This window comes from Zonotrichia albicollis, chromosome 4 (assembly GCF_047830755.1).
Source record: "Zonotrichia albicollis isolate bZonAlb1 chromosome 4, bZonAlb1.hap1, whole genome shotgun sequence".
NCBI classification, from domain to species: Eukaryota; Metazoa; Chordata; class Aves; order Passeriformes; family Passerellidae; genus Zonotrichia; species Zonotrichia albicollis.
In genome coordinates this window covers 19,011,076-19,035,345 of record NC_133822.1, presented here as the reverse complement: position 1 = coordinate 19,035,345, position 24,270 = coordinate 19,011,076, and the positions used below count along the sequence as shown (strand labels likewise).

Here is a 24,270-nt window from a genome sequence, read left to right as displayed (position 1 = left end):
GAGCAGGGCTTTGTGGCATCTTTGTGTTTCTCACTGTCACAGAAAAGCCATGGCCTGCTGCCATAGGTCACCCTCAGTCCCAAGAACTGCAGGAACATTCAAATCTCCACAATGCCATCAGTAAAGAGAGACTTTAGGTGTGTTCCACCTCAGGGTTGTGTCTCACTTTTAAATATCACCATTCCCTTGTCCATATAAATTTTTAGATTACTATTGGGAGTGTAGAAGATGCGATTATTATGGGTCTTCTCAGAATCTGAGTTTCAAAGCACTTGAATTTTAATGGTAGCAGCAAAAGCTTAACAATTTCTTTAGACTATATTTTAAGCTCTTGAATTGTAAATATTTTCTAATGGAAGTTCTGAATAAGCAGCATGAGGAAGTTGGAATGTGGCAATTATAAAGGATGCATATCCTGACTGAACCCTGAAGTACAGAATTGAAGACCCCACTGATCACATGTTAAATAAAATGTGATCAGTTAATTTGCAGCATTTCTAAGAAAATCACTTATTGTAAGGGGGGGTTGTGCTTATAATATGTTTCAGTTTGAATTCTATGGTCTGAAGATCTGTCAGTCAAAATTTTTAAAGCATTGGGTACACATTACAATAGCTGCTTTGAATTCTCTTTTTAACAGTTGTAACTTGGACTCTTACTCAAATTACTGCCCTACCTAAAATAGTCACATTCAAGATTAAAAAAAATAAAAATATTTGCAGCAAATATATTTGAAGTAGGGAATACTCCCATGAAATGTTGTTTCTTTACACCTGGAATATATTAAATAATAAAGCTGAAACTTTAGTTAGGAATAGTTTTCATTTAGTGTAGTCAACAGCTGTGGATTATTTTGTTGAACTTGTTTTGAGCTTAAGGGCAAACTTGGAAATTATCTCCTCTACTAGTAAGATTTACTTTAAAGTTTTTTTTTCTGGTATGGAACAAGCAGGTTGGTAACAATATTGTCTGTATTGAACTCATTATTAACATTAGTAAATAGGGAAATTGTTCTACAAGGATTCAATTGTGGGAGGGCAAGAACTGCATAAGACCAGCAAATAATTGTGGCATATTTCATTGTAATTACAGTAACTGGGTTTTGTGTTCTTTTGAGTCAAAACATTGACAACAATTCAGAAGATGTTTCTGGTTTTACTCCAGTGCAGTTTGTATGCTTTGACCATTAACAGTCATGAAAAATAAAAATGTTTTCAGACTGGTTTATTTTCTCTAATAGCCACACTAAAACTGTACTTCCTTGTTAAAATAAACACTTTTACTATAATGGCAGTTCTGAATCCCATAATGGAATGTAACTCTATATATTTATATTACATGATACATTCCCTATGTGTAATTCTAAGAGTTTGTATGTGTTAAGAGCTCTCCCTGCAGAGCTAACAAGCTGCCAAATTACATTTCACTGACTATTAATTGTTTCAGTTTAAGGTCAAGTTCTTCTTGTCCTTAAAAATAAAAAAAAAAAGGGGAGCAGTGAAGAAGGATCACATTGAAAGCTATTTTTGTCTTATTTGTCTTCACTGTTATAGCTGTACATTTTGTTCTTCAGAATAACTGAATGAGCAGTCAGGTATTTCCAGCCTTAAAAAGTTAAATGCATCAGCATTGTTGATTTGAATTTGGTCTTGGAGAGCTGATCTCTGAACATATTCACAAGGTGTAGATGGTATCTCCAGCTCAAAAACATGCTAAAAGTGCTTGTGGGCACAAGGATCGTGTCAGATAAGCAAGAGAAACAGGCTAAGTCTTAAGAGACTAAAGAAATGCTTGTCAAAATAGTTTTCTGTAGAATACTGAAAAACTTTGCTCTCTTGGCATCATTTGAATATAACTTGTCCAGTTAGATGCTTTCCCAAAGGTGTCCTTGTCACATCCTTCCTGGACCAGCTATAGCAACATTTGGCCTCAGGAGATCATGAAGAGCAGCTCTTTTCTGTGTTTTTCCTGCTGTCATAATCCTCCTGCCGCAGCCATGGGGCACAATTTAATAGCTATTAATTAATATATCTACAATTTAATAGCTATTAATTATTATATTGTGGTATTCACATACTCTTTGAACAGAGAGAGACAGAATTCTCTCTCCCAGGATTTTTCCTGGGGAAGGCAGTGGGAAAGCTCAGAGAGAGAAGAGAAAACAATTCTTATCTCTACTTGCTGCTCCTGTTGTTTGGCACATGGGGAATGTGTTATGGAGATTGTTTACAAAAAGGGATTTGTTAATTGGTTTGTTTGGATTGATTGACCAATTAGGTCAAAGTTGTGTTGTGACTGTCTGAAAGGAGTCACAGGTTTTTCTTTAGTATATATAGTATAGTATTAGTATGTAGTATAATATGGTATAGCTTAATAAAGAAATTGTTCAGCCTTCTGAATCATTGCAGTCATTGCACATTATTCTCTGGCCGGAGGTTGTCCTGCATCAATAATATATTTACTGTGCAATTCAATCTGTGGGTATCTCTGGTGCTTCCCTTCCCAGCCCAGAAGGAAAATGTGTTTTCTAAACTCTTTTCTTTTCTTTTTTCTTTTTTTTTCCTTTTTCTTTTTTTCTTCTTCTTTTTTTCTTTATTTTTTTTTCTTTTTTTTCTTCTTTTTTTCTTTTTTTTTCTTCTTTTTTTCTTTTTTTTCTTTCTTTTTTTCTTTTTTTCTTTTTTTTCTTCTTTTTTTCTTTTTTCTTCTTTTTTTCTTTTTTTCTTCTTTTTCGTCTTCTTTTTTTTCTTTTTTCTTTTTTCTTCTTTTTTTCTTTTTTCTTTTTTTTCTTTTTTTTCTTTTTTCTTTTTCTTTTCTTTTCTTTTCTTTTTTCTTTTTTTTTCCTTTTTCTTTTTTTCTTTTTTTTTCTTTTTTTTCTTTTTTTTCTTTTTTTCTTTTTTTTCTTTTTTCTTTTTTTCTTCTCTTTTTCTTTCTTTTTTTCTTTTTTCTTTTTTCTTTTTTTCTTTTTTTTCTTTTTTTTCTTTTTTTTTCTTTTTTTTCTTTTTTTTTCTTTTTTCTTCTTTTTTCTTTTTTCTTTTTTTCTTTTTTTTTCTTTTTTTTCCTTTTTTTCTTTTTTTTCTTTTTTTCTTTTTTTCTTTTTTTTTCTTTTTTTCTTTTTTTCTTTTTTTTCTTTTTTTTCTTTTTTTTCTTTTTTTCTTTTTTTTCTTTCTTTTTTTTCTTTTTTTCTTTTTTTCTTTTTTTCTTTTTTTTCTTTTTTCTTTTTTCTTCTTTTTTTTCTTTTTTCAGTTTTTTCTTTTTCTTTTTTTTTCTTTTTTCTTTTTTTTCTTTTTCTTTTTTTCTTCTTCTCTTTTTCTTTCTTTTTTTTCTTTTTTCTTCTTTTTCGTCTTCTTTTTTTTCTTTTTTCTTTTTTCTTCTTTTTTTTCTTTTTTCTTTTTTTCTTCTTTTTTTTCTTTTTTCTTTTTTCTTCTTTTTTTTCTTTTTTCAGTTTTTTCTTTTTCTTTTTTTTTCTTTTTTCTTTTTTTTCTTTTTCTTTTTTTTCTTTTTTTTCTTTTTTTTTCTTTTTTTTTTTCTTTTTTTGCTCCTGCTTGGTCCTACTTGCTATTTCTCAGTCCTACTTGGTCCTACTCGGTATTTCTTGGTCCTACTTGCCATTTTCAGTCTTTCTCGGCCCTTTCTCACATTCTTCTGAGCTAGGTCTGAAAAGGATGTTCAGGCAGCTGGGTAGATAACCCATCCTCATGTGCATTCCAGAGTATGTTTAATTGTTTCTCTCCTCCTGTTATCCAGCACTACATGCATTTTTCCAGTGCTACATGCCTTTGTGATTTTCAGTGATGTGTTGCTATTCATTTACATCCCCATGCTGTCCCACCAGCCCTGTAATGAGTGATTGAGTTCCAGGGGCTGTAAGGCAGTGTGTAATTTGGCCTGCAGGCTTATCTAAACAAAAGAATGTACAACAAATAAAGGCAGCATTAGTGCATTTTGAGTGCTGATTGTTTCAAATCAGATACACAGGAAACCAGATGTTGAAGTTTATCTAAAACACTTGCAGCCCAGCCTGTAACTACAGCAGGAAGAGTGCTCAGCACTTTTTTGCATGGAGTTAGCAATGTGTCTGCAGCAAATAGGAATTTATTCTTATTCCTCATTTCAGCTTTTCAGATGTTCTTTTATTTCTGTTCTCCTTGCAAACCACTGCTTAATTAATTTTGGTGTGATTCTGCAGATGTTTTGGGGGCAAAATGCAATTCTTGTGCATTGCCCTGAATTTAAATCGGCCAGATCTTGAATGATGATAATAAATTTAGCTGCCTAATTAGGTACAGAAAGTAGCCTGTGCTTTTTTAACTGTACTAGTAGCTCTAAGAGTTGTGTATAGGACAGTGTGAGTATGTGGCATTTGCAGATGGCTTACATTTGAATGTGTAGGAAGGATGTAAAATCACAGCCTCAGATGCTCAGATTTGTAAGTTTTACATAAAATTAAAGTAAAAATATCTTTATTTGGAGTAGTACTGAGTACACTCCTCCTGACGCTACTGTAGCTTCACAGGGTAATGAAGAAAAGCTCTTATAATTTTGGTAAAGAAATTATTCACTTCATGCTAATTCTGTTTTACTGTATTATTCTAACATGACTCCTCAGAGGGGCTCAAATGCCATTTGCCTGCTGAATGAATGATACCAAAAGCAAGCTGAAGAGGTTTTTAAAAGCAGGCTGGTGTTGAGGTGTCAGACACTTCCAGGCCTCTGGGCTTTTGTTAACTATTGACTTTCCTTTATTCTTCTGAGGAAAGTGAGGATTTGGAGATGTCTCAACCCCAAACCAGTTTGCCTCTGTGCAGCTTTACAAATACAATATTTTTAGTGAGGTGGTACAAGTTCCTGACACAGCGAAGAAGACAAGACATGGCAGTGTGATCTCACAGGCTATTCATCCCTGCAGATAAAGGAAGCATAGTTATCCTAGGGATTTTCTGTCAGGATGCAGCCTTACAGATGAAATTAAATCGTATATTTGTCCTGTGTACTTATGGCACTGAGTAGAGCAGCCTGGCATTATGAGAGAGGGTTTTAACTGCTGCTGATCTGAAAGGGATGAGGAGACAGTGGCACTGAAGGAGCAGAGACCTGATTTTATTTCACCTTCTTTATCTGAGAAGAGGATAGTGCAACATCCTCCTTGTTATTCTGTCCTGCTGTTGATAGGCATTGTCTGTTTGGGAATGACCACAATAGTGCAGTCATGTTTGCTGCTGCATTTCTAATTTGTGAGCTTGCCTTTTCCCCATAATTTTCCCCATCAGAAGTTAGTGGAATATAGATAAGGACTCTAAGGTTAGATAAAGCCAAACAGCATTACAAAAAATACATCTGGGTTATGTTTTGATGTGTTTATTTTATGACTTCACCATTTTAGGAATTAAAAGTATATGAAACTTAACTTTCTTTTTGCTATTTTATTTAATCAATTGCTCTGTTTTAGGGCTCCCTGGGTTTGTGGCATCACTGGAATTTATTGTAGTGTGCTAGATACTATTCTTTATTTTCAAGTTGCTGCTTCCAACTTTTCATGCTCATGAAATATTATATATTTTATTATGAAACCAGTACAGCTTCTTCATACTCTAAGTAGTAACACATGTAAGGGAGGGATGGCTCCTCTTTTTTCCCCTCTTCATATTTCCTTGCCTCCCTTGCTTAGTACTCTGCAGCATCAAATGTAGGGCATTAATTCCCCTAAAGTCAGTTTGGACAAGGAAATCTTATGAAAATAAATATAGAGAGGGAAGACAGAGTTGTTCTGGCTTGAGCTGCAGCTGCTACAAACTACCATCTGTTGTAGCTGGGCCTTACAACTTTGAGTTTTATTTCTGGAAAACATCACTGCCATGTGTTGAATGTATCATGATGCTCCACATTTCCTCAAAGTGAAAGCACTATCATGAATGATTTTTATGAATTACTTTATTGCTCAGGAGCTTATGGCTTATTGACATTAAAAGAAAAAGTTGTCCCTTTTAGTGTGATTTTTTTGGGAATTTTGATTTATGACTGAGCATTGCTGTCTGAATGAGTTTTGGAAGTTCAAGAAAAGTGAGTTAACTGCAAAAACTGAGTTGGTTCCAGAATGAATGTTTTGAATAAGAAAATAACTGCTCACAATTCTGACAGTCACTTAAAGGACAGAAAATATTCAGAAAATACCATGTATTACATGCATTTACCATTAGCATTCATTTTGGGGACCAGAACACACTATTCATGTGTTAATATTTTAAAGCAGAAAAACATAAAATGAATTAATTCTAAAAGCATAGAGGGAAATCAGTATTAACCAATTTTTATTAGGGTTGCATGGATAAAATATGTAAGTATTCTCTGGTGATAGCTTTAATTCTTTCCAAAACAAATACTTTGAATTGAGTCAAGTGGCTCTGAGAGTAGTAGGGAATCTCAGAATCTCACCACCCAAATATGATCAGTCTCAGAGCTGTGATTTCTGCTTTATCTTGATCTACTAGAGCAGCACTTCTGTGAGCAGCTCCTTTTTCTCTTCGTACTTTTGAGATAAATCTAGTCTGCAACCAAAATGGCAAAAATGGTTCAGTCCATGGATCTGACCATGTAAGAATGGGACGACAGAGGGGAAGCAGTGAGGCAACCTCCCAGGATGTGACCCAAATACTTAATTTTGTAGAGTTAAGCACACAAGTTCCATTCTGCTGATAAAATCCACTACAGAGGATGTGTTACACAACCTCCTGTTTGTGTGGAATTCATAATCACATCATTGTCTTTTTCCAAATGAAATGTGCCCTCCTTGGGGAAAGAAACTGCCGCAGATAATCACAGTAGTCCTCACCAAAGGGAAAATTTGGGTGCTTTTGCCTTATGTGATGGCACAACAGAAGCTTGTCCTGCTCGTGTGGGTAACCAAGCAGAGGCTTTTAAATCCCAGGATGAGGTTCCCCACATCCCAGCAGAAGGTCCCTGGTCAGGGGCAGGCTCCAGGTGCACCTGCAGGAAAAGCAGAGCGGCCGAGCACAGCACATGGGAATGGTGAGGATGTGAAGGTTTGGAATCTGGCTCCTGCTCTCATCCACCCTTGCTCAGAGCCAACGTGCTATGGGGCACATTGCAGCAGGGAAATCTTCTCAGAAAAGGAGCTAGCAAGCCAAATGTGACCAATTATGGTTTTCAGGGCTCTTTAGGAGTGCCTGGATGCAGACTGCAAGCAGCAGTGTGATGAGCCGGAGAGGAGTTTGATTAAGCAATAATAGACCAAATCCCTAAAATGGCAAGACTAAAATATAATCCTATGACTTCTCATGGCAGCTGCATTGCAGTAACTTTAGTATCTATGCAGTCCTATGAAGGAGGCAAACTGCCATGAGTTAACCAGGCCCTGCTCTGACCCTTTCAGCAGTTCACTGTGGAGCAGGAATTGATAGCAAAGCAGAGTTTTCCTGTTCATCTGATGTGCCTTATATGGGCACAGTGATTTAGCTCTGCCTTGGCCCAATCCCAAGTTTTGCTAAGTTCCTATGAGGAAAACCTTACTGTAGCTCAAGCCAAAGCTCCCCCAGTTGAATTTTGCAGATGTGATCATGTGCCATGTTCAGAGATTGGTGCTTCCCAAGGCCATACTTCAAATATGGGATCTGTGTGTTTCAAGACTTGTTCTGGCAAAGTAGGAGGCCACATAGTTCTCTTACAGAACAAATGCAGAACTGGCAGGTCTCACAAAATAAAGCTCCTCTAGAACAGCCAAAGTGTTTCAGTAGTGTTGGGAGAACACAGAAGTTCATGCTCCCAGTGCCAGGAAGATTTGGGTTTCCCCTGGAAACACACATTTTGTGATTTAATGCAGCAGAGGGAAATAAAATAGCTTTGTCATTTTATGTCCTTTGTCAGTGTTCAGTTGCACTATTTGATAATTCTTTTCCATGGACTTCATTTTATTCCTTGCCACTTGAGTTATGGATCTTTCAGTAGCAAGCTCTGGTGTTGTGGACTTTTTAGTATTTACCTTGAACTTGAATGAAATCCACCTAAAATGTTGTTCTGGAATTAACTGGAGATTTCAACAATTTCATTTTCTAGGAGGCAAGGTTTCTTTTTTCTGTCACAACATATGCCAGTGATGCTATTTAGTCTTTACTTGTTTTGGTGCTTAATTTTAGTGATTCACCCACACACATTTTTTTTCCCCCACCCTTGTTTTTGCATGTCATCCTGTCCATTTTCCAAGTTAGACTCTGTCAGCTCATGCGCTATGCTTTCAAGGATGATCAGAACTCAAATTTATAGGTAGCTCCCTTAGAAACTGTTGGATCACTAGGAATAATGAACAAAATTGCTTTTAGATCAGAGCAATTTAGGCTAGATACACTTTATAGCTTTTGAACCAAGTTAATGCAGGAAAAGATAATGAAAAGAACTTGCAGCAGAAATAGCTTTTGAATATTGATGCATCTGAATTTAGAAAGACAGGTATGTGTACACCATACATATATGATGAAGTCAGCCCTATATTGGATGGAAGTCTTTAGAAAATACTGGATCTCTGATTTTTGTAGTGTCTTAAGTGAACTCCTTCATTAGTTGGCAATTGCGTATTTTCCAAATCTGTAATGAAATTTGTACCTTTGTAACACTTGGAACATGAGCTAAACTGCAGCACAGCTTGTATCCACCACGGTTATCCTGCAGAGCCAACTACATCCAACCCCCTGAGTCTTCCTGGTTCACAGGAGAAATTTGGAACACTGGTGGTTGTAGTGACCAGAGAGCACTTTGGTTTCAAGTATTCTGTTTGTATGATGATAGCATTTGAAATAATGGTTTTGAAGGTATTAAAGCGTACATATCAAATGGTGCTGAGTGAGGAAATGGAAATCTGATAGTGTTGTCATTTCATTGCAAGGGTTTCATGTTGCTAGAGTTTCATTACTCCTTGATGTTTCTTGCAGGCAGCTCCTCTTGGCTCTGACTCTTCCTTGTCCTCACAGAAGCTAACTGACTCCAGTTCCCACCAATCCACTCTTTTATAACACTTTTCTTATTGGCTACAGGTGTGGCCTGTTAAACTCAGGCTTGCTCCCAATATCTAATAATTGGCTCAGCTGCAACTCCTTAATGGACTAAGATTACTTTCTGTACTATCTTTTTTTTCTTATATTGTATCCCCCTACATGATAGTTTTTACTGTCCTGCCCACATCAATATCGCAGAGGTGGTGAATTTCTGTTTGCGGGAATTTCCTGAAAGAGATTCCTTGTGTTTGAGCAATGTCTGTGCCATGGCAAGAGCTGGTAGATTGTAGATAATGAGCGATGATCTCTTTGCATCCTTTGTGCAGTGAGAAGACGCCTGGAAGGGCACACCCCAGACGTGTCCCGGGCCAGCAGCTTCACTGATGACATCGACCTGGTACCCGAGGAGTCCCCGCTGCCAGCGGCATCCGATGTGGCACAGTGAGTGAGCAGCAGCTCTTACCTGATCCTTAAATGCTCATTAACAATCAGGGACACCTGCCACTGAGTAAGAGCTGTGCTTTGGCTGGTTGGCTGCTCTTGAAGTGATTATGTGTTTGATCTTGTTTAACTAAATGTGAACATTTCCTAGTTTAGCCTAAAGTTTGGTGGAAGTAGCCAGACTCTTGGAAAAGCAGCACTGCTCTGTGGTGGGGGCCTTGCAGTCTTGGTGTCTTTGTTTTCCCACTTTTTAAGGCAGCTGAAACAGCTCCTGAGAGCTGTGAGCTTTACAGACAGTTTGATACTTGTAGGCTGCCCCATCAGGTTAAGCTCTAAAGCAGTCCTAATATGAATTGATTGGACACCTAAATGAAATAGTAATTTATAGATGCAGCCTGAAAATAGAAAGGCTACCTCAAGTAATATTTTTATAAAGCAGGCACACTTTTAAGGAAATGATGTTCCACAAATATGAAAGTGAAGTTATTGCCCAGGACAGAAAATCCCCAACAGGGAGTTCATTGCAATTGTTGAGTTGTTGCTTTTTCTTGGCTTAGCAAATATTTCTGGAAATAAAATAATCATGCAGAACAGCTTTATATTGTGTTTTATCAGGATCTTGAGTAGCCTTCATGCTTTTGTCCTGTAAAATACATGTCCTATTTTGGGCATGGGGATTCTGGAGTAAAGTTCAAATGTAAATTTCAAATTAAAACACAAAGGAAGACCTGGATGGACCAGAACATCCAGGTGCCGTAGCAATGTTTTATCTCCCATCAGAAACTGATACAAATAATGCTGGTGAGAAGATCTCTTGAGTTAGCAGGCTCATGAAGGTCTAGCTGATGTTTGGATGTTATAGTAATGTTGGTGAAAAACTCACCTGGGATAACTCTTGCAGGAAAACATCTGGGCTTGGCACTGGAAAAATGCTTTAGCTGAGGCAAAAAAAAAAGAAAAAAAATTATTGCTTGCCTTTAGATAGGGAAAAATATCCACAGTGGTGTTCAGGATGAATTTGAAAGCAATGTGATTCCATTTAAGAGGGTTTTTGTGTGTGATTACCTGTAAGCGGGTTTCTTTCACATCCTATGTTTAATTTCTGTCCAAGGAACTCATACAGATGTGCCTACTACATCTGCAGTGACTGCAATGTGCTTTCATATGGGATATCCTGGTCCTTGTATTTCCCCAACATGTCATGTTGGCCTTGCTTTCAAATCACAAAATTCTAAATTGTTCTATCAAATTGGTCTTTTTTCTTCTTTTTATTCAGCACAGTGCAAGCAAAGGGTTTTGCATTTGAGAAAAAAAAACAAACCTCAGATCTAATCTTATTTCTACCATTTAGTGCATAAAAATGGTGATATTGTGACTTAGTTTTGTAGTGAAAACTGTACCTGCATTTTTAGCTCTTATTGTTTTTTTTTCTTAATGCATTTCTCCCTTGTGTGGAAAATAAGGAGTAGCAGAAAAATAATCAAGTGCACAAGTAGAAGAAATTAAAACATGGAGAGATTTTAAGTACTGTGCTACACAGTTTAAAGTCATATACTGTGAAATCATTAATTCCTCTTGATCTGGATGTCAGGTGCATAGAAACAGAATGATCTTGCAACTGAAATTGCTAAATGAAGGATTTTTACATTCTAAGTCCCACAATAAAAAACATATGTATAAATTATAGGTTCTAAATACTAGTAAGAAACTTCAAATTTATAGAAAATATAAGGCCAGAAATTACAGATATAAAGGTGCCATGTGAGAACAAAGCCAAAACATGATTTAATCTAGTTTTCTGCCTCTAAATGAGCATAGCAGTTTTCACCTCTATCACTGATCTCATTTTTTGTGTCTACATTTTTACCTAGTAGGATGCATTAATTTTACAGTAAAGCTGATTCTTGAGCAGAAATGTGTAGTGTTTCATTCTTTAAACTGTGAGATTTATGAGAGAAGCACAGAAAATGTTGTATTTATGGATCCAGGTTTAAACTTCCAATTTCAATGCAAACAGTAAGATATTAACACTCTGTTTTCCTGGCACACACATTAATATTAGAAATACTCAGTGTAATTATTTATTTTGTCTTTTGGCAGAAGTGTAAGCAGGTAAGTCTTGGTGTGTGATGTATTTGATTTGGTGTATGAGCTTTCCAAAACAGCATGGCTTCTGCTTTTCACTCAATTATGCCAACAAATCTTCACCCTAGAGTCATAAAAGCAGTCAATGATAAAACAAAAACACTTCCAAGAGTAAAATTCAGCCAAAAAGGAGTGTGTGGGTGTATATGTACATATGAACACATAGTGAGTCTTCCCAACTTGCAAAATAAGTGAAAACTTGGCTTTCACATATCAGTTCATGCCAGGATCCCACAATGAGGACAGTTTCACGTGAGGCACTTTGTGAACTCGAGTTTGACTTTGAGGAGCTGCCAAAAGCTGAAGTTTTGTTTGCCTTCAGCAAGTATTTTAAACTAAAAATCAGTCCTGCAGTAAACCTTTATTTCAAAGTCTGCAACTGGTCATTTTTCAGCTTCCTGTGTTGATTATGAAACGTGGTGGCAGGTCCACAACTGTGATGTTTTATGGGTTGTTTTCTGTAATGGGAACAGTACATGCTCATCATGTCTGCTCTGTTGCATGGATGACAGCAGAGATGCTCTCTGGTGACATAAGCTTTGCTTTATGCCACACGCTCTTGAAAATTCCTTCCAGTGTGTGAGGAGGGCAAAAGATATCCCACGAAAACAGATTTCTTACCCCTGAGCCTCATTGCCTTGGACAAGGCTCTGTCACATCAGTGTGCACATGTGTAGCAGATTCACATCTCAGTAACTCAGGTGGGTTTTGCCAAGCAAGCACCAGGCTGCCTGAAAACTGCTGATATTGTTGTTTAACGTGATATTTGACTGAAAGCAAACCCGTTTAATGTAATGCAGCACTTTCCAGTGGTTCCCACTGTCAGTGGTGGATGCATCCACCAGTGGAATTCTGATGTGAGTGGTCCATGCAAGCCTGGAGAAGCTAAGCTGCCCTTGTGTCAGTGAAATCAGGCAGGAAGATGGAAAATGGAGCTTGAGAGACCTTTCTGTAGGAACACAGCTGCTTTGGATCCCTTAGACAGCTGGGATGTTTGTTTCTGGTGATCTCTGCACAAATGTGACCAACTCCTGAGCCAGGGGACAAAAGCATCGTATTCAGATTATAACTCTGTGGCTGCCTGAAGTTCTTGCTGAGTATCTTTGGCCCATTTCTTCAGGGGCCAAAAATCCCATATGCTGCTGACCTCCATAGAGCTCTGTTGGTTTATAATGGCTGCTTCTGAGGTGTCCAAAGCTGAATAAAAATGATGGTATTAGAGATTAATCAATTCTGATGGATTAAATAAATGTATTAATTTCAGTCAGTTGATGAGTAGTTCTATTTTTAGCAAGAAGTGTTTGGACTGCCTCACTGCCTGACATAATTACTCACATAATATTTCAAATTCTCTGATGAACAGTCAGAAGGGGACTCCATCAGTGAATCACTGAAGTTTTAAAAGAGTAGAGAGCCCAATAACTTTAAAATTTAGTATTTTAATTTTTTTTATCTCCAGCTGGTTCTATTTTTGTTGTGATGACATGAACCCTTGACCATGACAACATTTTCTGTCATTCACACCAGAGTTCAACCTTCCATCAGGAAAGAGAATTTGACCAATGAAAGATTACACCAACCTCTGGTCCCTGACAGCACAGTCTCAGCAAAAATACACACAGCAGCAGCTTTAGAGGCAGACATCCTGTTTTTGTTTTTCAGAGCTCTGTGGTTTGAAGCTGTGCTGTCTAAAGCTCTGTGCACTCGGAGGAGAAGCAAAAGCCAGAATTTCCCTCTGTCAGCGTGGCTCAGCAGCTGTGGTTGGGTGTGCATTTTGTGTCTGGCTGGGGATGAGTGCCAGCAGGGGGGTGAGTGCCAGCAGGTCCCTCTGGCAGGTGAGGTGCACACACAGTGACCATGGCTCCTCAGCTGGAACAGGCTGCCAGGGAGCTCAGAGTTGTTTCCCACAGGGAAAATGGGGCTTCATGACTTCTCCTGGGCTCAGAGTGAGACCAGCAGTTTCTCTGGTTTTTGAGGCTCTGTCCACAGCAGAGTTAAGCTGTGCTCAGGGGCCGTGGGTTTAATCCAGTCCTGGTGAAACCAGTTCTGAGCAGATCTTTAGAAAACCTGACGGTGCTTGTGTGTGAGGTCAGTGTGGTGAGGCTGTGAAAATGGTTCACTGCTTCACTCTGAGGTCTTTAATGTAACAGAAGCGCAGACCTGACTGTGGAATCAACCTGATATCCACTCTTCCCACCTCCTCTATTTTTTTTTTTTATTATTTCAAGCTCATAGCACTAAACTGACTCTTAGATTGTACAAGGGAGTTTCACCTACAAAAGGATTAGCAGGAAAACCCAGCATTAAAATGTGGTTATTAACAATGTTTTCCCCCTCTGAGGAGGAGGAAAAGATAGACCTGAGGCGAGGCAATGGATGCAAAACAAACCTCTTTCAATGGGGGAAACTGCAACCCTGAGGATGAGGATGACTGAATGCCCTGCTCTGTGCCATCACTGGTGAATCCTGATGCAGAAAGAGCATCCCAAATTGATCTCCAGCTGTGAGCAGGACCTCAATCCCGTGAGGATTGAGGCTTCGTGTAGCCAGGGGGTTGTGTTCTCTTTGTGCTGCCTAAAGAACAGGGCAAAGCTGCTGCCCACCATAGATAGGGGTACAATGAGCACTGTGGTGTGCTGGGCTAGAAAATCCAATTTATATTCAAAGGAGGGTACTTCATGGTTAGCCTTTTAGAATTTTAGCTTTTCTCTTTTAAAACAAGTTTAGGAAATGTGTTGGGTTTGTGGTTTTAGTTGTTTTGTTTTTTCTAGAGGAAATAGGTTATCATAGGACTGGCAGATATGAAATATGACTAATTTCCTTCATTGCCCACTAACACAGAAATTTTACACAAAGTGAATGGGACAAATAGTAAAACTTATGCTAGGCCTTAAAGATTTCATTAGGCGTTATCAAAGAAAATGATTATTGAAAAAAGGGATGTTAAACCCATCTTCTGACTTTTAGCCTTCCACTATCTGTAGATGGTAGTGAAGGTTTTATCAGGGTCTTTAGAATATTTTTGTTCTTCTTTGTCTCTGCTTGAAAATCTAAGAGTGCAACTTGTCACACCAAGCATATTTTCAGTCTTTCTATTGTTTTTGGTTTATCTCTGCCAGCTCCATTTATCTTTCTATTTTTATCTTAACAACTTCTTATAGCCTTTTGCTTTTAATCTTATTAAAGAAATAATTCTCCTTCTCACCAGCAACTCTATCCCACTGAATATGTTATAGGTTATATGTTATATGATGTTATATGTTAATTTTACATTATATAATCCAGTAATTGGATCGTGATCTTGTGTAGGATAATTGAATCAACTATAAACTCATTAGTAACACTTTTATTATTAAAATAGTGTTTCTGGGGTAACCCACAGTACCATGAGTGCAGGACATATATCTATATCCATCTTGTTTCCAGGTTTTTCATTGTCTGTTAGCTTTTGACACTTACTAATTCCCACTCTCATGTACACTGAACACAGGTGTTACTGATGCAACTAGTTCTATCCTTGGCATGGCACTCAAAAACATTATAAATTGCTTCAAAGAGGGATTTTTGCAAGCATCTGTCAGTTCTGACCAGAAAAAAATGAGGTAAAATAGTGTAAATTTAACAGACAGTAGTAATTGCTAATCTGGTTCTATGCTTTTTACCACTATATGGTCATGTGTTAAATTACACTTTTTAGCACTGCCCATTTTTGTCTTGTCACTTCTAATTTAAACTCTTTAAAAGGGCTGCCTTGGGATTTATTTCAGCACCCAAAGTATTTTTATTACCATGTAATATGAAAGCAAGGCTGGCATTAGTATAAATTGGTGGCAATATGCAATAACCTTTTACAAGAATTTGACATTGAGGGGGTTTGGAGACATTTATTCTGGAGTCACAGTGAATTTTTGCTCTTTTCTTCCAAGAGTGAGAACATTTGGCCAGTGGAGGGCACTGCCCCATAACACAGGAGAAACAGAAACTCCCGTTTCAGCTTTCCAAATCCCATTTGTCATTTCAGCAAGCTTACTTGTAAACTTAATTTATCTGCATCTGAATTTCCCCAATGTTAAATTGGCAAGGTGCCACACATAGGAAAAAAAACCCTACTATACTTAAACATCAGTTTAATGAGCAATTTAACCAACCCCCAAAGGCTCAGCTTGGTGTGGTGGTTAGACTTTCTTTCCTGGAAAACAGACCATTGTAACAGCCCACTGAAGGCTGTCAAAATATAACTGAATGCACATTATCATGTAAACCTCTCTGCAGCAAAATTCCCAGATCTGATGGAAAAGTGTGACATGAAAAGTTGCTTCTGAAACAGAAGCTTCTACAAAACATTTTCTAGAATTGATTTTTTTTCCTTAATGAGTTTTTAAATAATTTCACAGAATTTTGAAGTGTGAATCAAATTTTTCATGACAGGGGTGTGAAGTGATTCTGGGATATATGGCCGCAAATTTCTGTCAAGAAAATAGTTTACAAAGAATGCATCTGTTTCCAGATAAAATTAAAACCACCTCTTTGTGGCTTTACTTTACACAGAAATTATTTATCTCAGCAGCAGGTCAGAAGATAGAAAAAAAGGCAACTCTAGCATTTGTTATTGAAAGGGGTGCAAGGAGCTGGATTGGATTCCTGGTCTCTTGTCTGTACTGTGAGGAGAAAGCCAGGGAAGGGGGAATCACATCATTAAGGCTTTGTTTGGATGTCAGAATTTGTAAAGGTTTTAGTTAACTATTATTATTACAACTCAGTTTTAATTTCCAAGCTCCATGGCACATGTCAATATCATGAGTGCCTCTATGTGCAGCTGTGATGGAAGTTTGGAAAAAAAAAAAAAAACATGAAAAAGTGTGTTTGCTGAAGAAGACAGCGCAACCCTTCATACCAGACCACTCCAGGCAAAATAAAAGTGTGCCACATGTGGCACCTGTGTTTTGGGGAGAGGAGCATAAAGAACCTTGGTGAGAAAAATGAAGTGGTGGCACTGCAAAGAGAAGTGCAACCCAAAAAACCTTGGTGGGAAAAGCGAGGTGGTTGCACTGCACAGAGGAGTGTGACTCTGTCCCTTCTGCAGAAATAACCAAGCACGTGTTTGCTGTTACCCCTCATTTGGTGGTTTTGCAGCATTTTGTGTTTTAGCACTTCTGCTGTGAGATTAAATGGGGTGTGGCTGAACCCTGCCTGTGCCTGTTCTGGTCACAGGCACTTGGTTGTGCTCATTGTCTGTTTGTGTAAAAATAGAGAAAGGAGAAGAAGGGATAGGAATCCAGGGTGTCTGCAGCCTCAACATTCAGGTCATTGCTCAGGTGGTCGAGCTCCATCTGTAGCCATATTTTCTGAAAAATCCTTTCCTTAGGATTTTTTCTCCTGAGAAGCTGTGAGGCCTCAGGAACAAAATGTAAACAATGGTTATCTGCTGCTGTGGAATGCAACAGGTAAATCTGTGATTGGTCTCATGTGGTTGTTTCTAATTAATGGTCAATCACAGTGGCTCAGACTCTGTCCAAGACACAAGCTTTTGTTATTATTCTTTCTTTTTCTATTCTTAGCTACCCTTCTGATGAAATCCTTTCTTCTATTATTTTAGTATAGTTTTAATATAATAGATATAATAAAATAATAAATCAAGCCTCCTGAAACGTGGAGTCAGATCCTCAGCTCTTACCTCATTCTCCAACCCCTGTGAACACCATCACACTCCATCCATAAACCACAGGGTGTCTTTTGCATTGGCAACATTCAACACAAAAAGTACTTTAGAAATTGTTTACACCAGTTGTCCTTCCCTTTCCTTCCATGGCTGCTTCCCTGGGCTGCTCCTCTCTCATACCAACCAAACGCCCATCACTTCCTAACAGGGACTGTAGAACCTCTTAGGGTCAAAAAAGGATGGAGAAAAGCTTGAAGGCATGAAGACACCATTTTTTTTTGGCTAGAACTTGTGGAGGGGAGAGCTGAGATAAAAACCTGTCATTCTTTCTAATGCAGGAAGCTTTAATTTTACCTTAATATTAGCTAAGTGTTACCCTGCTGTCCTTCTGAGCATGGACAGCAGCCCTGCAAGCCAGAATCCTGCCTTCCTTCCAAGAGAGTCACTTTTAATCCTCACAGCCTACTTTCTCAAGAGGTGACATGCCTGTCTAACGTGCTGCTCCGACAGACATCATTTCTGAGGCAGCAAGAAAAAAAAATCAGAAACTCGAAGTGAAAGTTAAGAGAGCTCACTGTGGTTAAGTGAAAAGTTGTGATGGGTGCACTGAGGACAAAGAAAGATAGGAAATAAAATTTTATTACAGGTATCAGGAGAAGTTCTATAGTTAGGAAATGCAATTAATGGGTGATTTCTTTAGTATTTCATCATTACCAATATTATGAAAATCTACTTTGAAACTTTCAAAATAATTTGAACAGTAATGCATTGATCATAAATTGAAATGACATCATTTGGTGATGATGTTTTATCAGTGGAGTTTAAACAAACAATTTGGAGTTATGACTGTATGTCTACCCAGGAAGCAGGTAGACTGTCCACTAGCCTAAAATGAAAGAAGGAAGACTTTTTTTCTGTGGTTTTTAAGTGTTAATTTGGTGTTTATCAAGGGGTGCTGCAGTTTTGCCTTATTTACCAATCTTTAGACAGACTTCTGTATTTACTGGCCAAGTGCTTTTGCTTATTGAAATATAAATAATTGTTCATTTCATTCAGGTGGCTTTTATAGACTTTTGTATAGTGCAGCATAGTACCCAATGAAGCAAGACACACTTGCTTTCACTGCATTGAAGGATATTTGAATTCACATGACATGGCTGAGTTACTGGAGCTGCTTCTGTTCTATGGGATGGACTTAAGGCTATGGATTGTTTATGGCAGATCCAAAAATACTTCTCATGTATGTTGGTGTCCTACTGATTTTTTTAAAGTTATTTTTTCCTAAAATACACTTTAAAGAAAAATCTTACAAGGGAAAAAGAAGTTCTTTAGTAAAGCAAATGCCATTTACATATTCACTGTGTGTTTAAAAACAATGCCAATTCTTATTCTTCAGTGAACACTGAGACCACTGGTCATTGAGCTGCAGTAAAAGTACAATTTAAATGTATCTCCTCCATATTTCTTTTTTGTCTAAAATAAAATTAAGATGCCTTGCAATGAGCAGATATCTCTATTAAAACTCTCTTATTGTGTATAAGATGTTCACAACAAAAGTTAGTAATTTGAGAGATCATCTTCTATCTTTTCATGGCTATTTTCTTGAGTAGCCCTACCAAAACTGAAGGAATGTATTCTAGACCTGAAATTTCACTCATTTATATCTACATATATATATATTATATCATATTTAATTACGTAGATTTAAAATAATGATGAAACAGTCATTGATAAATAACTCACAATTTAAGTTAAATATTAATTGCTCCCATTTCTGTGCCAGGGAGGTAAGGAATTGTTGCAGCCAATATAACTAACATATGTCTGTGCCTAAACAGGGTTGATATGTGAAAACTGGTAGATGAAATTGCTGCTTTGTTAATTTGACCACTGTATTTATAATCTCTGTGCTTGAAAACTCTATTTTAATAAGTTACTTCCAGGAAATTTAAATTCTATAAAACCTGACGGTTCCTCATGGGTTTCTCAGCTCTGGCACTTTCACAGCTGCACATGTTAAATCTTTTTATAGGCCAAACTTGATGAACTCCAAATGGGACAATGGAAGTTGCTTTTCAGGTTGGATACACTGAAATAGATGCCAGACAAATACCAGTGCCAGTTGCTTGTCTGCTTTTCCTTTCAGTGCTCTGCAATTTGGAGAAGCCATTATACTCTCCCTTTTACTCCAGATTAAACCCCCTATCTCCGGCTCTGCTTTTTTCCCCTGCCCAATAATGCTCCTAGATGTTATCACCACCTTCTCAAAAAACTTTGCCCTAATTGCTTAGCTGTTTGTTTGCATTGCTAAGACAATTTATCTCTGGTCTCTGGGTCAAAATGAATTTATCAGACCATTACAGTACAGAAAGCTTAGTATGTGGGCACTGAAGCTTGCAGTCATTGCACGCTATATTGAGCTCTGTTCCTCCCAGTGCTCTGCCTGTTTGCTCCTGGCCTGCTGTAATGGCATTTTTCATAACTCACTGATACTTATCTCCCCTTGCTTTAGTCAGCCAGGCTGCCTACATCCAGGCACTGGCTAGAACAGATAATCTTGATGGTCTTTTCTTTTTATTTTTTATTTAGTCAGCTGTCTGCAATATGTGTGGTGCTCGTTAGTGTAAAAATATGCCTGGAAACAAAGCTCCAAGAGCTCTTGAAGCTGTTCTTATGCTGATTTCTCTTATTCCAGCAGTTGTCACTGAAGGATCACCTCCAGTGGGTTCTGTGATTTGTCCCTGCAGTAATCCAAATCCAATAATACAGTGTGAACTACTTTCCACATGTCCCTGTGCCTACTCGGCTACTTTGTTATTTAAAAAAAAAAATACAAAATTGCTTCTAATATGAAATGTGTGGAATTTTCAGCATTTCAGATAAACAAAGCATGTGCTCTTCCTGTGTTTAATTCTTTTGTTAGTCCTTCAGCTCTGTGTCTGCTGTAAATTTCATACTTCATCTCCGAATTTTTCAATTTGAGGAAGTCCATATTCATTCTCATCTTGACAAAGAATTCTCATTGGTTTGGCATTTTTAATGTAGGAAAAGTTTCAATTTGATTTCTATGCATAATCTTTCCTGTGTAACCTTGAGTGAAAGGCTTCCATTAGTGTCATGCTATCCACCTGCCTAGCTCTGATTAAATTTTAATTTAGAAAACAAGCCTGTTAGTGTTTAACAAGCACTGGGCAAGGGGAACTTGCTAGCCAAGGAAGGGCTGTGCTACCTTGAGGGCTCTGACTGCAAATCCTTTGTCTGCCCCCTCTTGCAGGGAAACCCAAGGTCAGCTCTGAGTAAAATAAGGTATAATTTATTAAGCTAATTACCCCTGCTCTTGTATACAGCACTGCTCTGTCAGTGAAGGAGAATTGCTTTGTGCCAAATAAATTTGCTTTGTCTCAGCAGCAGAAATGGGGTGGGCTTGTTCTGTCTTCTCCTGCTTGTCCCTTTCCCCCCTACAGCTCCTGAGGCACAGGAATAAATAAATTCCTTAGCATGGGGGATTGACCAGTGCAGTGTGAAGTGGTGAGGGCAGGGTCTCTTGTTTGTGGTAGAGGAGTGGACAGGAGCTGGGGAGATTGTGGCTGAAAAGATGGCGAATGGCTTAAAAAGATGAGGAAGCAGGGAAAGCAGCACCTGAACAATAAAAACTTGACTTCTCTCACTGTGCTGAGGAGCCTTGACTGAGCTCTGCCTTCTATTTCAAGGCTCAAGCATCTGAGTTTGTGTCCTCAGGTGGCCTTAGAATTTTTCCCAGGAAGAATGTCTAACATCTGCAGAACTTGGAGAGAAGTCTTTATCTTTTTGTTATCAGCACATCTCTGCTGGATGGAATTGATAACCAGGATAAAGGGGGTAGCCCGTTCCCTTCCAATTTACAGTCAGCCCTGTTTGTACTTGATTAAACAGAGCTTTAGAGATAGAATCATGCAGGTTTTTAGAGCTATAACCATGTAGGTAGCTATTGGATTTCTGTGAAATGTGTCTATACTCTGGTTTATAGAGTTCTCTCTTTCCTGTGATATTACATTACACCTTTTTAGATTTCTTTTGTTGCTTGTTTGCCTGGTTATGAAAGCAAACCAACTGGTGTGCTTGAACCCCTGCATATTTACACGGAGTCTAAATTTAGTTTTATCACTCATGCATAGTATTAAACCCTGAAAATTAAGACAGAATTATCCTCCTGCTTACTTTACAGCAAGTCTCTGTGTGTGATGGGTAAACACACTGTGGGTGGCCGAGGGTAAAATAAAATTTCGGTGTTTGTTCGCAAGGGCAGATTTCTTCCCCTTCAAAAGATAAACACCTAGCCACAGTTTAGTAGATTTTGCCAGCTGACCTAATTGATTCAAAAAACAAAATATCTCACAGATGAATGTAGAACTTTTAAAAAATTATTTTGGTATTTTAATAAGCATATTGTAAAGGTTTTGGAATCCTCTAGTGCTCAAAACATGACCCTTATTTCAGATGTTTGGATTAAAAACTTTGCAACAGCCTCTCAGGCCTCTGCAACTAAATTAGAAATACAAACCCAAAATGTATGCCCTTACTTTATCCATTCAGTATTATACAAGAAAATTACAGAAATTGAGGAAAAAAACCCCAAAACACTCATAGTATCATACAGTCATCCTCTCTTTTCAGCTGTATCAGCTGAGCACTAAAAATGAACATCTCCAAAAATCTCCAGTTTCAGCACTGTGACACTTTATTGCATGAGCTAATGAAGAGCTGGAGGTTATTTAATCTTATCCTTGCCTGTTCCTTGTTCAGAAAGTGCTAATCTCTTTTGCAAACAGAAGGGGCATGAGCTCCTTATAGACCTTGCTATCCATGACATCACCATTCCCCTCGCTGCTTCTCCTCTACGTCTCTTTTCTTCTAGCCCTGTCTGAGCAAGGTAAATTTCAGTATCAAAGTGTGACAACAGCTGTACTTCTCCCTGGGCAACGGGTTTCACCCTCTTCTTTGGTTTCAGTGTTCTTGTTAGGGCAGCAAAGAGACAGTGTAGAGTTGTCTGACAATTCAGGTGGGTGACCCCATCTTCACTCAAGAAATATTCTTCTCACTTGTGGCCGTGGCTTCCTTATCAACCTGTTTTAAACTGCCTTAGTTTATTAGGGGGGGCGGGTAGGAAAGTGAAGGAAGCAATTTAGGTCCAAAGTCTTTTGGTTTATGCTGCTAGCTCTCATTTGAGTTCTTTTGTTTAAACACAGCTGGCCTGTCTGGGGCTGACACCCAGCTGTGCTCTGGCAGGTGACATCTGCAGTCGTGCTGCAATGGAAATCCATGGAGAAATCTGAGCAACTCTGTGACATGGGACATTAGGCCAGCTCCTTCTCCAAGTGCAGTGGATTAACTTTCTCCATGGGCTTTCTGAACTCAAATTATTAAATGGGCTGTAAACCCTGGTGTTTATACGCGAGCTTGTGCTGAGGGGCTGAGCTGCAGCCCAGGAGCTGCCTCATAGGCAGGATCGGGGGGTCATGCGGGATTGGAACATTGCACAGCAGCCTGTGGGAGAACACCCTTTTGATCAGACACAAACCACAAAATCCAAATCACAAATAGGAAACAGCTTTTTGTAATTTCTCCTTAATATTACTGAAGTGTCTCTGCGTTGTCGTCCTTGGAGATGCTGAGGAGAAGATCTGTGAACATACATTCTTCTATCACTGAAATATTCTGATAGTCAAGTGTTGTAGAAGAGCCAAGTTTAGTCTTTTTCTTAAAATCCACCCCTTACTTTTGAGTAACAAACAGACCTTATCTTTATTTCCTTCATATTGTTATGGAAATATTAAACACAGGGCTTGATCACTACTTAATGCTTGCCATGTTTGTTGTAATGTTCTGCCAAACTGCATTTTCTACAGAGTCCCATCTTAATTCTTCTCTTGCAGATGTCATTTTGCAAAGTATCCATGCAGCAAATTGTCTTTAAAAGCAAAGGATGGTAAAAATTGTTCTGGTATTAACCATGGCTATAGAGCTGTTATATTTATTTTTTTTAATAATAACATGGCCCCTATTTTTTGTTGATGTCAATCATCTGCAAGAATGTTTGGTGTAGGCAGAATTTAACCCCGCTTTCTAAAGGAATTTAGAAATTTTTAGTTTCTAAAGGAATTCTAAAGCAGAATTTAACCTTGCTTTCTAAAGGAATTTTTAGTTTGAGGCAAGAAGACAAGAGGAAGTCTAGCACGAAAAAGTGTTATAAAATTTTTCTTGAAGGTCTAAGTCAAGAGAACTTTGAAATGCTGATGTATTAGAAAATGTTGTGGTGCTGGGTGGGAGTTACAAGCCTAAATGACTCTGTTTATCCAAGCTTGTGCCTATAGACAGTAAAACCTCTTTTGATTATAAAGACAAGAAATTAACATTTATCTTCAAGTTCTTGTTGATGCCTGTCTGTTCTTAGTCAGTAGCCACGTTTTTAGAACAGTAAACCTTTTATTGTCTGACTGCTCTGGAGAAGAATTTCCAAAAGCACAATGTCAAAAGTATGCCTGTAATGTTGTGCTAAAAGTATTTTTAGGGGGAGTAGTAAATGATGCTGGTGAGGTGTTTTCTTTTGGGGGAAAAATGCTTCAAGTCACTGGCAGAAAGTCAGTGACCATAGAAGGGCAGGAGTTTGTTGTTGATTTGCCAGCAAAAATGAGATGTGAACTCTGTGAACTAAAGGAACATATGGCCACCTGTCTGGAAATGTGACTTGGTGGGGGAAGAGGGGAGTGTAGTTTGTGCTGTTTTCCTATACAAAGAAATGCTCCTGTAGGAATTCTGTGGTTTTTGCTTAATTCTTTCAGTTCCTTGAAGAAAAAAAAACCTGAGCTAATTTGTGACATTTTTACATTTTTAGATTTATTATGAATATGCTAAAGGGAGAATGTAAATTCTTGCAAGTCTGTCACTTAGGGTGACAAGGGGTTAATGTTTTTTCACTATCTATGCTCAAACTTACTGTGCTCATTCTATGATCACATCAAATGTTTTTAGAAGTACAGCAATAACACA

At 38.0% G+C, this 24,270-nt stretch overlaps 1 protein-coding gene across 1 annotated transcript in view; it reads left to right on the top strand.

The window, feature by feature from the left end:
• The window catches only part of LOC102070633 (potassium voltage-gated channel subfamily KQT member 1), a 402,199-nt gene that overhangs the window by 58,269 nt on the left and 319,660 nt on the right, over nt 1-24,270 (top strand). The window contains exon 11 of the mRNA XM_074539001.1: nt 9,326-9,440. Coding sequence (XP_074395102.1) covers nt 9,326-9,440 — 115 coding nt within the window. The remainder of the gene's footprint in view (nt 1-9,325; nt 9,441-24,270) is intronic.